Source organism: Mustela lutreola, chromosome 13, assembly GCF_030435805.1.
Source record: "Mustela lutreola isolate mMusLut2 chromosome 13, mMusLut2.pri, whole genome shotgun sequence".
NCBI lineage: Eukaryota > Metazoa > Chordata > Mammalia > Carnivora > Mustelidae > Mustela > Mustela lutreola.
The window spans coordinates 53,539,165-53,554,195 of record NC_081302.1 but is presented as its reverse complement, the minus strand read 5'-3'; the positions used below and the strand labels follow the sequence as shown (position 1 = coordinate 53,554,195).

At 42.5% G+C, this 15,031-nt stretch overlaps 1 protein-coding gene across 2 annotated transcripts in view; it reads left to right on the top strand.

The window, feature by feature from the left end:
- VWA8 (von Willebrand factor A domain containing 8) overlaps nucleotides 1-15,031 on the top strand; it is a 333,728-nt gene that overhangs the window by 308,120 nt on the left and 10,577 nt on the right. For both annotated transcript variants that reach the window (XM_059144521.1, XM_059144520.1), the window contains 2 exons: nucleotides 4,945-5,070; nucleotides 6,734-6,892. In XM_059144521.1, coding sequence (XP_059000504.1) covers nucleotides 4,945-5,070; nucleotides 6,734-6,892 — 285 coding nt within the window. The remainder of the gene's footprint in view (nucleotides 1-4,944; nucleotides 5,071-6,733; nucleotides 6,893-15,031) is intronic.

Sequence of the window (15,031 nt, the reverse complement as noted above, 5' to 3'; positions counted from 1 at the left end):
CTGAAATCACAAGATCAGGTGTCACAAACCACAAGATAATTGGTTTTTGTCAAGTGTCTTCCTCCTAAGGTCCCCACTGCCACAGGTAAGTATGGATGTCCTTTCTGGTTAACCAGTTATTTCCCAGAAAATAAGTTAACCAGAATATATCATCCTCTGAGCATTTCAATTAGTGTAGGTGTTCTTTACATGAACATAATAAAACCGTGTTTCTTTTCTAGAAAGTCTGTAATGTAGATTTTTACTAGTGAAACCTAGCTTTGTATGTAATATTCTCATTAGTATGAACTTACTGTACGAGCCAAAACAGATGGACATATTTATAAGAATACTTAGCTTCATGTAATGAATATACTATAAAGCTCATGTTTGGACCTTTGTTATACATAAAAGCATATCTTTAAATCCAGTAGGAACTTACTAGATAAGGACGTATCTCAGTGAGTCCCATAAAATACACAGTCCATAATAATAAATATTTCTTTTCCAGCCCACAGTAAGTTTTTAAAGCATTCCCCCTCCAGCCCCTTGCCTCCAAGAGTATCCATTCTGACAGGCCTCTTCCTGTTTTGAGTTTCTTAAAATTGGTGGGCTGGCTAGATGGCAGATAACAAATTATCTGGTCATATTTATCTGCAAGTTCTAGACTTGAAAACTAATGAATAGTGCTACTATTATAAAATGACTTTGTGCCCAGTAGCTCTGGGTCAAAAGACTAGTACATACTTTACACTTCTCAAAAACAAAAACTACTGGCTCATGTTCCTAAAAATATCAGTGACCCTCAGAACCAAAATTCATTTTTCCACAGATAAAAATAAAAAGGAAGGGAACATGTTATACACCCACCAGAATGGCTAACAATTTTTTTTTAAGCCATCAATATCAAGTGTGGGTGAGGGTACGAGCAGATGAAACCTTCCTACTGCTCATGGGAATATAAGTTGGAAAAAACACTTTGGAAAGCTGTTTAGCAGTATCTCCTAAAGCTGAACATATCCAGGATTCCTGTCCAACAGAAATACCCACACATCTGCTCCAAGAGACATGCTCAGGACCACTCCTGGTGCCATTCTTCTTCATAGCCCCAGAGTGGAAACAGTGCCATTGTAGAGTGGATAAATTGTGACCAAATTGTAGGATTAGCTATCACTATAGCAGCGAGCGAGAATTAAAGAACTGCCGCACATAGCAGCACAGGTAACCTGACAGCAGCCATGTGCAGCCAGAGAAGCTAGACACAGAAGAGCACATGCTGCGTGACACCATTTTTATGAAGTCCAAAGCCAGGAGAACCTAAGCCCTGCTGGCAGAAGTGGGAAATTCCAGAAGGAGCCCTGGGTGCGCTGTGGAGGTATAGGTGGTTACATTGGGGTGTTCACTTCTAAAGGTCACTGAGCTCTGCACTTCAGATGTATGCACTTGACTTACAAGTATGTTGTACTTCAATTTTAAAAGTTCATCCAAAAAAAAAGGAAGAAAGGCAGAGCAGATTTATTGGAAAAAGCAGATTCCTTCCCTCACTCTTACCCTAAATTTTACTAAATTATTTTCCTTCAGTTGGCACACATAATGGAAATCGTCTTCAATCTAGAGAGCACCTTAAGGAATGATAATTGTATCTAGGAAAAGAAGCAACATTGGCATAAGAAAATCAAGACCTAAAATCCCTAGTTTCTTCCATGATGGTGAATCCAGAGACAGCAGACAAATATAATATTCTAAAGGAAAAGCATTTATTTTACAATTCTGCAGCCTCCCTACCATGGGCAATAATAGGTCTCCTAAAAAGAAGGCCCTCTAAAAGGGGACCATTTTCACTAATTATTAGCAAAAGAATTCCACAGTGCTCTTGGACCAGTTGTTAACAAACCTACTGAACAAAAACGGCCAAATCAAACACTGCATTTTATCAAGATCCCTAAGTTATTTGTATGCACATTGAAGTTTGAGAAGACTTGCTCTCTATGCTAGTCTCAAAGGCATATTTCATAAAAACACAAAAGGATATTTTCAAGTCCTTTCAAGAAAAAAAACTTATTTTTGTTTCAGGTTTTAAAAAGTCATGAGTTCATTATATTAAAACTGAAGGGGTGCCTGGGTGGTTCGGTTGGTTAACAGTCCAACTCTTGATTTCAGCTCAAGTCATGATCATCTCAAGGTCCTGGGATTGAGCCTCTTGTTGGGATCCGCACTCAACATGGGAGTCTGCTTGAGATTCTCTCCCTCTCTCTCTCTTTCCCTCCCCCCAGCTCATGCATATGCTGTGCTCTCCTACTCTATGGAACAGAAGGGAGGGAGGGAAGAAGGGAGGGAGGAAATTGGAAAATACAGAAATTAAGGGAAGAAAACAATATCGCCCATAAATCACAACCCCAAAATAACCATGACTCTTAATACTTTCATTTTCTCCCACATATTTTTCCTTGCATGTATATAATGTAGATACATATACATTGAGATAATACTGTATGGACATGCTTTTATATGGTTATCATGTAATGTTTTATAGTAGCAATCAAGTTTCAGTAATTTTTATCAAACACCAACTTCGTATGAAGCACTGTTCTAGATGGTGCAGGAAGGGCTCTTACCCCATAAGTCTGACTTTCTAATGGAACAGATAGATAATAGAGACAAAGAGGTAAATCAGACATTTGTAAATAGTGATAAGGATAAAGAAAGTAAAACAGGGAGGAGCTACAAAGTGACACAGTGCTTTTTTTTTTTTTTCCTTTTTTAATAACCGATGCTCATGATTCAGACCTCTTCAAATCCTTTAGGACTGATGTGTACTTTCTAGCCTTATTGGAAACTGTGATGCACTCTCCATTTCCGAGTTTGTTGAACTGAAAGTTCCATATTATACTTAGTTGAATTACATATCACTGGAAACCGAACAGTTTCCCTTGAACTTCTTCAATGTCATTGTCTTGTCAACGCATTGATGAAACTTCAGAAATTAAGGCTTAATGGTAACAGTGGCACAGCTGTTCTGTGACATGTCATGTAATCTTGTTTCTGTTGTAATCCCATCTTCCTCTTAAACCCAGCTCTAAGTGCCACTTTGATGACAGCTAACTATTGCTACCACATTCTCTTGTACTTTCTGTGGTCCTTATGTTCCCAGTCTAGACTGGTCTGTGAGGGTCTGTCCTCATCTATGAAAGGCACTAGAAGCCAGTGCTCTGCGGTTTGGTATCTCCAAGGATCACAGAATCTCAGGATGGAAAGGTACCTCAGTGTTCGGCCCCAAATGCATCTCCTTGCATAAAGCATCCTGAAAACATGAAGAATGATCCACTCTAGACCTCAGGCATAATAGGGAAGAGGAAAGAGGAGCCAGGTCCCAATCACTGTTGCAGGGGAGGGAGCCTGAGAAGGCCAGCATTGTGTTGTCAGACTTGTCTGTCTGATCCAGAGTCCAGGAGGAAAGGATTCTAGAAGACTCTGCTCACCCCTTCCTCCTACCACCTGAAGCTGTATACCTATCTCACAGAGTTTCATGAGTTCATTGAGCTATGCGCCAACGAATCCCATTTTCCTATAAGGTTATGGTATTCTCACCAAAAACACGTATTAGGGAAGAACATAGATCTAGGGGGCACATCTAAACTAATTCCTGGAATTAACTGCCCACCAAATGTAAGCTCTTTATGCTGGTGGCTTAGGAGTGTCTCTGTGTCATGCTCACATTAATATATTTGTATTCAAATGAGGGGATTTTGCACCTGTTTGCAGCAAGGGTATCAGGAATAAGAAATTAATATAGGTAGTCCTGCCTAGAGGTAGAGTGTCTGGAGCTTCTTTGTGTAGTGGTTGGTCCGGGCTGCCTAAAGTTTGACTTCGTATTTTCAATAACAGTGCTGTCATTAAGCTACCTCCTTAAACTTAAACTCTACCTGAAATGGTGATGGAAGTGTGCTTAAATTAATCTGGGCTTAGTTGTCCATAATGTGTCTGACTTGATGATGATGACAACGATCATGGTAACAGCTGACATGGATTTCCAGGCTTTTCAGCTAATGTAGTATCTCATTTACTCTTCACAAAAACTCAAAGTTGGAACTAGTGTTACCCTTATTTTAGAATTGAGGACACTGAAATGCAGACAGATTAAGTAACTTGCTTGAGGTCATATATCTGATCATGGTGAAGAGAGGATGGGAACCAGACTCTGATCTTAACTACCACTCTCGTTTGCACACATGAAAATATTTTAGCTATTCCTCCTACTTCTTAATATAAATATAGTCGTTGGCTATAACAGATTCGTGCCTTGATTTGGGATATTGTCCTTCTCCACTGTTCTTAACTACCATCTTGGTCCACCTGGCATAGTTGTAAGTCATTGTATCATGTAGCGATACCTTTGGGAAAGTAATTCAGACAATATCTCATCAGAGGGTCATGGGGGACGCAACACATTCATGAACTATTACTTTCAACTGTTTCCAATTGCAACCTAAATCACAGAGAACTCAAATAACAAATTGTTTTTCCAAAAGGAAGAGTTCTGAAGATCACATTTTCTCTGTGCCTGCAGACAATGTTAACAAGTTCACGCTGATTGTTTTGTTACCTAAGGAATTTGCCAGAAGTACTGTGACAGAATATGCATAAGAAATGTATCACCACTGCATTTCTGGGCTGTGCACATCTCTCAAGGGCTCATTTGCATACTGCTTTCCCATTTCATGTGCTTTAAATGGGCTCATTTTATCATTCCCTGTGTTAAAATGATTAAAACAGATGAAATCTACCCAAAGGACATTCTTTATCAGCAGAGCAGAAACCAGTCCGTCAATTAAAGTGTGTTCCTGCAGAAATATCACTTACTTGAAAAGATCCTGGGTGTGTTTCCTGTTTTTCATGCAGAGAGTGTGTCAGGTACCCTCCAGAAGTCATTAAAATAAGAATTTGTGTATGTGTGTGTCATTGTAGGCTAAAGGTAAAGAAAGACAGTGGCTAAGACACCAAGCTACAGGAGAACTAGATGATGCCAAGATCATTGATGGGCTGACTGGAGAAAAAGCCATCTACAAACGCCGGGGCGAGCTGGAGCCACAAGTAAGTAATGGTGCACGAGTAGCCTCCGGTCTGTAGAGTCCAGCCCTCATTACAGACAGACAAATGCTTTCTTGAGTTGCCATCTTTGTCAAAACGCCATAAACCCTGATTATGGCAACCTGATCTCCTGACAGGGCCTCCCATCCACAGACTCCACCAGAAGCTAACAGCTGAGAGAGAGGCTGATGTTGTCCACGCAGTTCAGCTCCTAGGACACAGAGCAGATCTGCCCCTGGAAGGGAAATGGAAGACACCCAGTGTTCTAGAGCAATCTTGGTGGCCTTCTACTGTCCTGTGACTTTAAAGGTCTGTTCATCCTATACCTGAAGAAAATTTTAGAAAATAAGAAACTCTCCCTTCAGTAGTTCCAACCACAGTATGTAAAGCTTTCGACAGCCCTGATATTAAAATATCTGCTACAGAGGGGCAAACATAAAATGGCAGTAGGTGAAATATTGCAGCTCTCCTCTTGGAGGGCTCTCTATGATCTTCTGTGTCCCAGAATAACCAGAATTGCCAAGCAGCTGCTGAGAGCTGGGGGTGCGGTGACTGGTGGGGAATGGCAGTCACTCGCTCCATTTAGATGTTTATTCAGAAAGGATCTTTTGGTAATTTGGGCTGTACTCACTTCTGTGTCATTGGCGTGAGTCAACAACTATGTTCTTTACTGACTCATCGCGGTCAACAGCCGTGTTCAGATATATCTGAATTGCGAGTGGTCATGGAAGCATATGTGGCACTACTTTTTGTTTTAGACACTCAACAAGTTTTTAAAGAAATATATTGAATTTTGCCCTCCAATACCCACTCTGTGTTTTGAAAATTACCGACCATGCTCATTAGCTTTCATGCATGTCAGTGGGTGTATAATGACAGAATAATCTGGAAATTTTCCTCTAACTTTTTTCCTGTAAGTAAAGCTGACAAACATATTTTTGTTTTTAATTCTGCAAACTGGCAGGCATGAGTCCAGAATCAAACTGAAACTCAGAAGATTTTCACATTTTAATTGACATTTGTCACTCAAGTATGGTTGGATGCTACTTTCGTGCTTTAACGGCCAAGAAGAGTAACGAGGAGTAGTAATGCAGGAACTGGAAGGAAGAGAAACATGAAAGCTTACTAATAACAGAAGATACTGAGGAAACATATTCCCTCAGTTCTTCGCCAGACCCCCCCCTCTCCCATAGCCTTGTTTTAGGAATCTGACATTACTGGCGGGCTTTGTGGAAAAATGATTTGCAGGTTACTACATAACAGGTAGGAGTAAAATCGATGTGGCCTTCCAGAATAACTCAATCTTGCTAGTGTAACTGACTCCGAGGCATGACATGAAAATGACATGTTGGGGTTTCTATCTTTCCAGATTATTATTTTTAAGAGTAATAGCCTCAGTAAGGCGGTTTTACTAGCTGAGGTTAGGCCTTGAAAGGACCAGATTCGAAAGGAAAATCTTTCCCATATGGCCTCAACTACCAGCCTGAGTTTGCAGTCCCGTTTACTGAAATACAATCCTTTCCACCTACCAGGTCAGCCTTGCACCCTGCCGAGCCCCCAGCTGATCGGTCTGCCCCACGGCTGGCACTCTGAGGCCTTTATGGGCCCCTCGCAACAGCAACCAGGGGTGGTTTTCACAAGCCTGTTCTGTTGTTTCCCCGCTCAGCTGGGCAGCCCCCAACAGAAACCCAAGCGCCTGCGCCTGGTGGTCGATGTGTCTGGCAGCATGTACCGCTTTAACGGGGTGGATGGACGGCTGGAGCGCTCGATGGAGGCCGTGTGTATGGTCATGGAAGCCTTCGAGAACTATGAAGAGAAGTTCAAGGTATGGCATGAACCAAGACTGATGAGAGGCATCACTGACCACATCTGCCCAAGAGGTCCCCCCACGTAGGGCATGATGAGTGCACAAAAATCCTCTCCTCATCAGGTCACTTACCACATAGCGAAAGAGAACCTTTTATTTTATCTGTCGTAATTATCAGGAAAATGATTTAAAGGACCAATACAATTTAAAGGACTGATGACTCCAGAAGAGAGCACTGCACTATACGTGTGATGTTAGTCATAAAAAATAGGCATAGAGGGGTACCTGCATGGCTCAGTGGGTTAAGCCTCTGCCTTTGCTCGGGTCATGATCTCAGGATCTAGGATCGAGCCCCTCATAGGGCTGTCTGCGCAGCAGGGAGCCTGCTTCCCCCTCTCTCTCTGGCTGCCTCTCTGCTACTTGTGATCTTTCTCTCTGTCAGATAAATAAAATCTTTTTAAAAGGGGGGGCATAGAGAGACACCACAAGTCTCTTCCCCAAATTTCTCAGAGCCTCCCTCCTCATCATAGTTCCCGCCACACCCCATTCTTGCCTCATCGCCAAGCAGACAGCATCCCAAGGTTTGAGAATACCCTCAAAGAGCATTATTCTCAGCCATGCTGTGCCTTTCCATGTGGGCAAGGATTACACAGTAATAGAGGACCCTCAACAATGAAGACAGCAACCCTGGGAGAAATGCAGTCTCCCATTTAAACTACGTCCTTCTGTGGTTGCTCGGTTCGCTCAGAGTCCTCCTTCAGAGGTCAGAATATGGAGAAGGATGCCCCATAACCAGGTGGCCACCCAAGGTGAGCCAAGCAGTCCCCTCTTAACTACCTGCCCTCTGGCCTTTACCAGAGCAGATGACATATCACATGCTATGTGGTTAATATCAAAAGTGCGGCAGAGAGAAATGATGTATGTGCTGACACATGTAGCAGGTACATGGTCTAGCCATGGGTATTCTAGATTGTGTTCAGAATCACCGGTGTCCTGCAGACATAGGCAGTCGTAGATCATTATTTAGCTCAACATCCCACCCGTACGATCGATGTCCTGAGACATGCCTGCATGTTATGATAGAAACAGATGGATGGAACCTATCACGTCATTTACTGGAAGCCTGTTTTAGAGCTCCAGGCCTCCAGGAGTCCCTTGTATGAAGCTCTGCATGAGAGATTCTTCTTCAAATAAAGTGGTAGGAAAAGGTGGCTTTGCCCAGGGAGTGGGTTACCAGACTCTGTACAGGGGCAGAATGCGAATACAGATAGAACATGGACTTTCCATGTAGGGAGCAGCTTTGCTTCCCTCGAAGAACAGGGTGCGTTTCCATTTCCCCCTGTGATTCCTGAAAACCATTGAACTATCCCTCGTGGTTTTAGTTGCCAGAAACTCAGAGCCAAACTCAAAGACCAGTGGTGACAGCTTTACGGCCTGTGGCTTGTGCCCTGGTATTCAGCCTTTTCCTTCCCCTGACCCTCTGTCCCTTCAGATGTAAGTTTCTCTTTATTTTGATTTTTTACTTTTTTATTTTTTATGGTTTTCTTGAAAATATTTTAGATCCTTTCTAGTAGGAGGTTGAGTATAATTCCTAAATCTCTTGGACCATGGATGACCAGAGAGGGGATGGTTAAACATCCATCCATCACAACCGCATGAATCTCAATAAATGCTTTAACACCCTTGGGTTCTGCTAATATTGGCATCAGCCCAACTGCCTCTTGTGTGAATCATGAAGGTCTGTGTTCCTCAGCTTCCTCTGAGTTATATGGAGATGTTGCTCCATTATAGATGGTAGCAAACACATCACTATTAAAATTGCCATACCTGGGGCACCTGGATGGCTCAGTTGTTAAGCATCTGCCTTTGTCTCAGGTCATGATCTCAGGGTCCTGGGATCAAGCCCCAATCAGGCTTCCTGCTCAGCTGGAAGCCCGCTTTTCCCTCTCCCACTTTGGCTGCTTGTATTCCCTCTCTCGGTCAGTGTCTCTCTCTATCAAATAAATAAATAAAATCTTTTTTAAAAAATAAATAAATAAAAATGATAAAATTGGCAGATGTGTTCATATTATCCAGAATAAAATTTCCAGTTAGGAAAAGGATTTCTGTGCCTTTGAGAACAGGACTGCTCTGACAGGTAAAATTACTTCTTCTAAGTTTTTAGAAAGATTTTTTTTTTAGGAGTTCACCAGGAGATCGATGGACACAGCTCCCCAGGACTGGGTAAAGAATTAGAAGGCAGAAGGTGGCAAAGCTAATAGGGGGTTCAGAGAGCCATTCCCACAGCCTGCAGGGAGATGGCATGATTATCATGGGACACGCTGAATATTTCCTTCCGTCTCACACGGCGGAGTGTACAGAGAGATCGAGATTTGTCCAGTTCTCACTATTAAAAGTCTGTTGTTTGGAACAACTATTAATGAGACTGGACATACTGCACCAAAACTACAAACACACACACACACACACACACACACACACGGAAATGATCATGTCCCAGATGTTGTTTTGCTTTGTTTCTAATTGACAATTACAAGTTGCTGCCATATGATGTACTGGATTTTCATAAAATGACTAACCTAGATTTTGCACTTGCTAAAAGCAGAGTACTCTGCCAGGTGCCGAGTTTCCTGCCATCTGTGAGCTGAGAGCGTAATGAGGGGGACACAGAAATCGAAGATTCGAGAGAGACATGTGGTCACAGAGGCATGAGCAGAGTTCCCTCCTCTCCAGACATCCCCCCTTTCGGGGTATCACCCCCAAAGTAGTATTTTGCTGGTAGTATTTTGCTGATAGTCTTTGATTCCCACCACAGTACAAACCATTTCCTCAGTCTTTATCAGTAAAACCACAGATACACTGAGAAGATAACCATAAGTAACTGTGGTAAAATAAATTATTACCAAATCCAGTCACTATTTAGAGCAAGAAATTATAGCAAGACACCAAGATAAGATAAACTTCTTCAAAGTTTGAAATATCTTTGGGTTTTTTTTTTTTTTATGCTATTAGATTCTTAATAGACAGCACTGTAATTGTTTGGGGTTTGTGCATTTTCTCGTACTTACAGACATACCCCTTACATTCATTACAGTTCCTTTATAACTTTTGTAAGAGCACAGAAAGTCTCCAGTGCATTCAAATCTTTCCAACAAAAGGAAAAGACATTGAGACTTCACAAAACAAGCTCTTTGAGGAAAAGCAGTTTTGGGGCAAGGACATGGAGGCCCGGGGAGAGGCAGGACAGGAAAGGCACAAGAGTCGCCTTCCTCACTGTGTCCATGGACTTCAGAAGGGGACAGCTTTCCCAGGTCATTTACTCAGTTGCCTCGTTCCTCACACAGGAAACCAAGACCCAGGAACATAAAGGAGTTTTCCCAAAGTCAGAAGGCTGGTTGGAGACAGTAGGATAGGGCCAGGACTCCCCTTCTGTTTGTTTTCCCTTTCTGGTACTTTTTATTTAGTTTTTAAATTTTCCCCTTTATTTCCCAACTTTTTTATTTTGGAAGACATGTGTACCTACAGAAAAGTTGAAAGAACAGTAATATGAGCACCCATGTGCCTTTGCTAGATTCGCCAATTGCTGGTATTTTCCCTCATTTGCTTCATGTTTCTCTCTAAATATATGCTCTTCCTTCTTCTGAATCATTTGAAAGGAAACCCGAAATGTTATAATGCTTTACCTCCAAATCTTTGATTATGCTTCTCCTAACAGTGAGAACGTTCTCCAACACAACCTCAATACCATTATCACACCTTAGAAAATTATCAGTGATTTTGTAATACTTCTAGCATCCAATCCAAATTCACTTTCCCCAGCTATCTCAGGGGTGTCTTTTTTCTGGAAGCATAGTGAACCCACAGGGTTATATTCCAGCATGGAAAATATTCAGCAGTTCCTTACATTACTCTGTGCTCACCACCATACGTGTTTCCCAGAACTGTCTTTTCCAGTTGGTCTCCCCGCGACACACACACACACACACACACACACACACACACACACACACAATCGAGGATCCAGTGAAAGCCCACGCTTGTTTCTTTTTTTTTTTTTTTTAAAGATTTTATTTATTTATCAGAGAGAGAGAGGGGGAGAGAGCGAGCACAGGCAGACAGAATGGCAGGCAGAGGCAGAGGGAGAAGCAGGCTCCCCGCTGAGCAAGGAGCCCGACGCGGGACTCCATCCCAGGACGCCGGGATCATGACCCGAGCCGAAGGCAGCCGCCCAACCAACCTACCCACCCAGGCGTCCCCCCACACTTGTTTCTTGGTTGCAGTGTCTTGTTAGCCCACCTCGCCTGCCACTGCCCTCTTGGCTTCTCCGGATGGGGGCTCTCATGAGAGTTCAGATCGGTTGTCTTGCAGCACGTCCTTCATCCTGGATTCATCGAGCTGTTTCCTCACGGCACCTTTTACCTTGTGCCACTATTCCCTGTGTTTTCAGAACCCCCGACAGGCTTTGCCCCGCCCCCTCCCCTGACGCTGGGTGCCCTGGAGAATTCATATAATAATCTCACCACCCCTGCCAACATGTCTGTGATGTTGAGTGCCCACTGGCTCCCCAGTCTCTGCTGGGGCTCCCGGGTGTCCTTTGTCAACGGTGAGAAGGTGGTGGAATGGAGCCTACTGACATTCTGTGAGAGCGTTTTTTGTAACTGAACATGTAATTAAACATGCATAGAAGAGTGAGAGTGCGACCTCAGCTCCCGCGGCCCCCTGCAGTGGTGACCACTGTGAGTGGACTTTTTTGTGGTATCTTCTCAGAGATATTCAATGCGTGTACATCCAGCATGCCCCATTCCCCCGCTTCTGTATCTGTGCGCCCATGATCACCTTCAGCTCCCTTCCTCTGTGTGTTCACATTCTCATTTGTGAGAAAAACATGAGGCCTAGGAATAGCAAGTGAAAGTATGTAACTTTCTCAGCAAATATAAAATGATGCACAGGCAAATGACAGTTTCAGGAGTTCCTAGTGAAAACTTTATATTCCGTAGCCCAGGAGGCCATCGCATGTGGTATCTTAAAGAATTAGCAGTGTGCTCTGAGACTCCCCCTTCCTCAGTTCCAGATGGCTCTCAAAGTGGGCCGCCTCCAGTTTTCCCTCCTTTGTCAAGGTGTCCAGTCTGTATTTGCTTTGAAACCTTCAGAAGCCACTGGCCTGGCCTGGTGATCTGGGCTCTTCCCCAAAACCTCTCTCTTGGCGTCTCTGTGTGTCTTGTTTGGCTCGGGCTCAGCTCCACAGCCCTGGGTCATTATAGCCCAGTCCAGGAGGCTCACTGGGAGGCCGCCTCCACTTTCTGTTCCATCTTAGCATGGTCCGTGCCAAACCACAAGGATCCTCAAGTAAGAATCACCAAGAAGAAAAGATAATGCCGTGGCAGGACACATTTCAGAGCCATCTGGAGCTTTAAGTTTCTCATAATTGGTCTACCAACTGCATTCAGTTATTTTCAGGGACAGCATTTACGGTCAGTCTCTTCAGACAAGAATAGCATTATTTGCTAGTAATCATTATAAACTCCTCTAATCTTATAATCAACAAAATTGTTAATGTTCACAGAGCACTGAAACACCAAAGTGAACAGAGCAATAGTAACAGTTGTGTGAACCACTTTATTGAAGTCCAGAAGCATTCTTTGCCTTTATCTTCATTCCAGTTTGTTCCTTGGGATTTTTGCAAGCCCCTGAGAATGTTTTCACTGGAACCTTAAAGTAGACTTCCTTTTCTAAAAGCTCTTAATGCCTTTTTTTTTTTTTCCTTCAAAGTACTCTACCTCATCAAAAGTTAGATTACTGTTTCTCCTCAGAGCACTCAAGTAGCAACACCCTGGAAAACAGATTTGTTTAGTTACCGAGAAGTTGCGCTTTGAAAACAAGTCCTCAGATTTATCGTTTTTGTGGAAAATAAATCATACTCTAAGGCCACGGTTTCCTAACGGAGTAACAAGGAACCCTCGGAGGGTGCTGGGGAGCGATGGTGGGTGGACAGGACTTTTTATCCCTTCCCCGTCCATCCCAGCAATCCCACTTATATTGATTTTGCAGGATGTTTCATAATCTGGGCTTTTGTGCAATATTTCATTTCGAGAAAGACTTCCACTGTTTAAAAATATTTTAAACAGTTAGAAAACTGCTCTTCTAAGAGAGCCAACATCGGATTGTTATTTCTTGTAAGACTCTGAGGCCTTTCTTTTTAGAAAAGACTTCAATCCTCAGGTGCATTTAGGTGATTCATTCCTTTGACAAGAGAAAGCAAGGCACAGATTTTCCTATGAGTAAGTGAAGCAGACTTTTTTCATTCTGTTTCTAGACTAAACCATTGTATCTTTATAGAACCTGGGGAGTGGGAGGGGTGTTGGCAATCATTTTCACTAACCTCTTTGTTTTACATAAGAGAAAATCAAGATCCAGAGAGGTTAAGTCCTTTGCCCAAGGTCACACAGCTCCGTGGTAAAAAGCCAGGACTTCAGACTGCCACTTCAGGGCCTTTAGTGGATGTTTTACCCCTGGTTTTTTGCAGCCATTTTATTTCTGCCCAGTCAGTATTTTGACAAAGCTGTGATTCAGGAGCAAATGTACCGTTTACATAAAAGACTCTGTCTTTTCCTCCCCCTTAGCACCTCATCATTCATGTGAGGTGTAATAGGCATGACTTCTCAAAGATATCGTGGTCAAAAAGGCTGGGCTAATTCTCAGAAGGATACGGAAAGATGTGACTCACAAACTGGCACCTGCTGAGAAAATTCCTTGTATCAACAACTTAGCTCAGTGTCCATAATGAACCTTCTTCCGATGCCTCAGGAATGTTTCACACATTTGGAAATAGAAGCTAGTCATCTTATCATGCTTAGGCTTTAAATAAATTCTTACTGCAACTTGAAGATAAGACCAAAGAAGGGTGTGCAGAGTTCTCTGGGTCAGTTCGACATGAAGGAATTCAGAATGGACTCCATTGTTGTGGTAGAAATATTGACCAAAGAGGTTGGGGGTGGGGGGGATGACAGGGAAGGGAACAGCTGGGGAATGATTATTTATTTCTCTATGGTAAAGACTTTGGATTGAGAGTCAGGGCACCTGGGTTCCGCTCCCACCTCTGCCAACACTCAATTTCTGACCTTAGGAAATTGCTGTTCATCTCTCCAGGCATTCATTTCTTCATCTGTGAAATGAGGTAAAGAATACCCACCCCAATGGTTGTGAAGAGAATCCAGATGAAATGAGATATATAGAAGCAGTTTATAAACTATGAAAAAGTATACATTGACCTTCTACTCATTAAATGTATTGCTCTATATTTGCAGTGATCCTGTGAGGTTAGATAAAACAGAGATTATTCCTATTTGTCAGAGAGGTTAAGTGACTTAAAAGCATATAATGTTAGAGGTCATCTATACCAGCATCATTTATAAGGTAGAAACAAGATTTAGAAAAGTGACTTGCCCTAGGTCAGAAAACTTATTAACATCAGAGCTAAGTCTAGAATCCTTGACCTTCAGGTCATCACTGTTTTTACATTGACTTCTATGATACGATGGAAGGTTAACTAGCTACTGTAGCTTATTGGCTAGCTAACACCTTAGGATTCTGTTGGCACTTCTCTTGACTTTTGAAATCACATATTCATCTCCTAAGCCTTGCTACCCACTGTCAGTGGTGCCATCTTAGAATGGTAACTTGGATTTCTAGAAGGAGATGAGAATTTCACACATCGTCGGTCTTCGAAAATAGCCTCAGACGCTGTCTCATACCTAGTTATAATGTGGATGTGTAATAAAGCATAACCTCTCCTAAAGTTAGCAGATGATTATCCTTCTCCATAGAAATCTAAACATAAATCTTACTCATTAAAAAAAAAAAAAAAAAAAAAATGCTAAGGATGCCCGGGTGGCTCAGTCGGTTAAGCATCTGCCTTCAGCTCAGGTCACTGTTCCTGATCCTCGGAGCACTGGGATCAAGCAGTGTATCAGTGGGGAGTTTTCTTCTCCTTCTGACCCTCTCCTCTCTCGTGCACATTCTCTCTCTTACTCTCTCTCTCTCTCAAATAAAATCTTTTTTAAAAACGCTAATAGCTCTTGATTCTAAGCTGAGATCTCTTTGCAATCTCCGTATCATAAATCCGCCTTATTACTTGGTGATAAATGTGACTTTGACTGA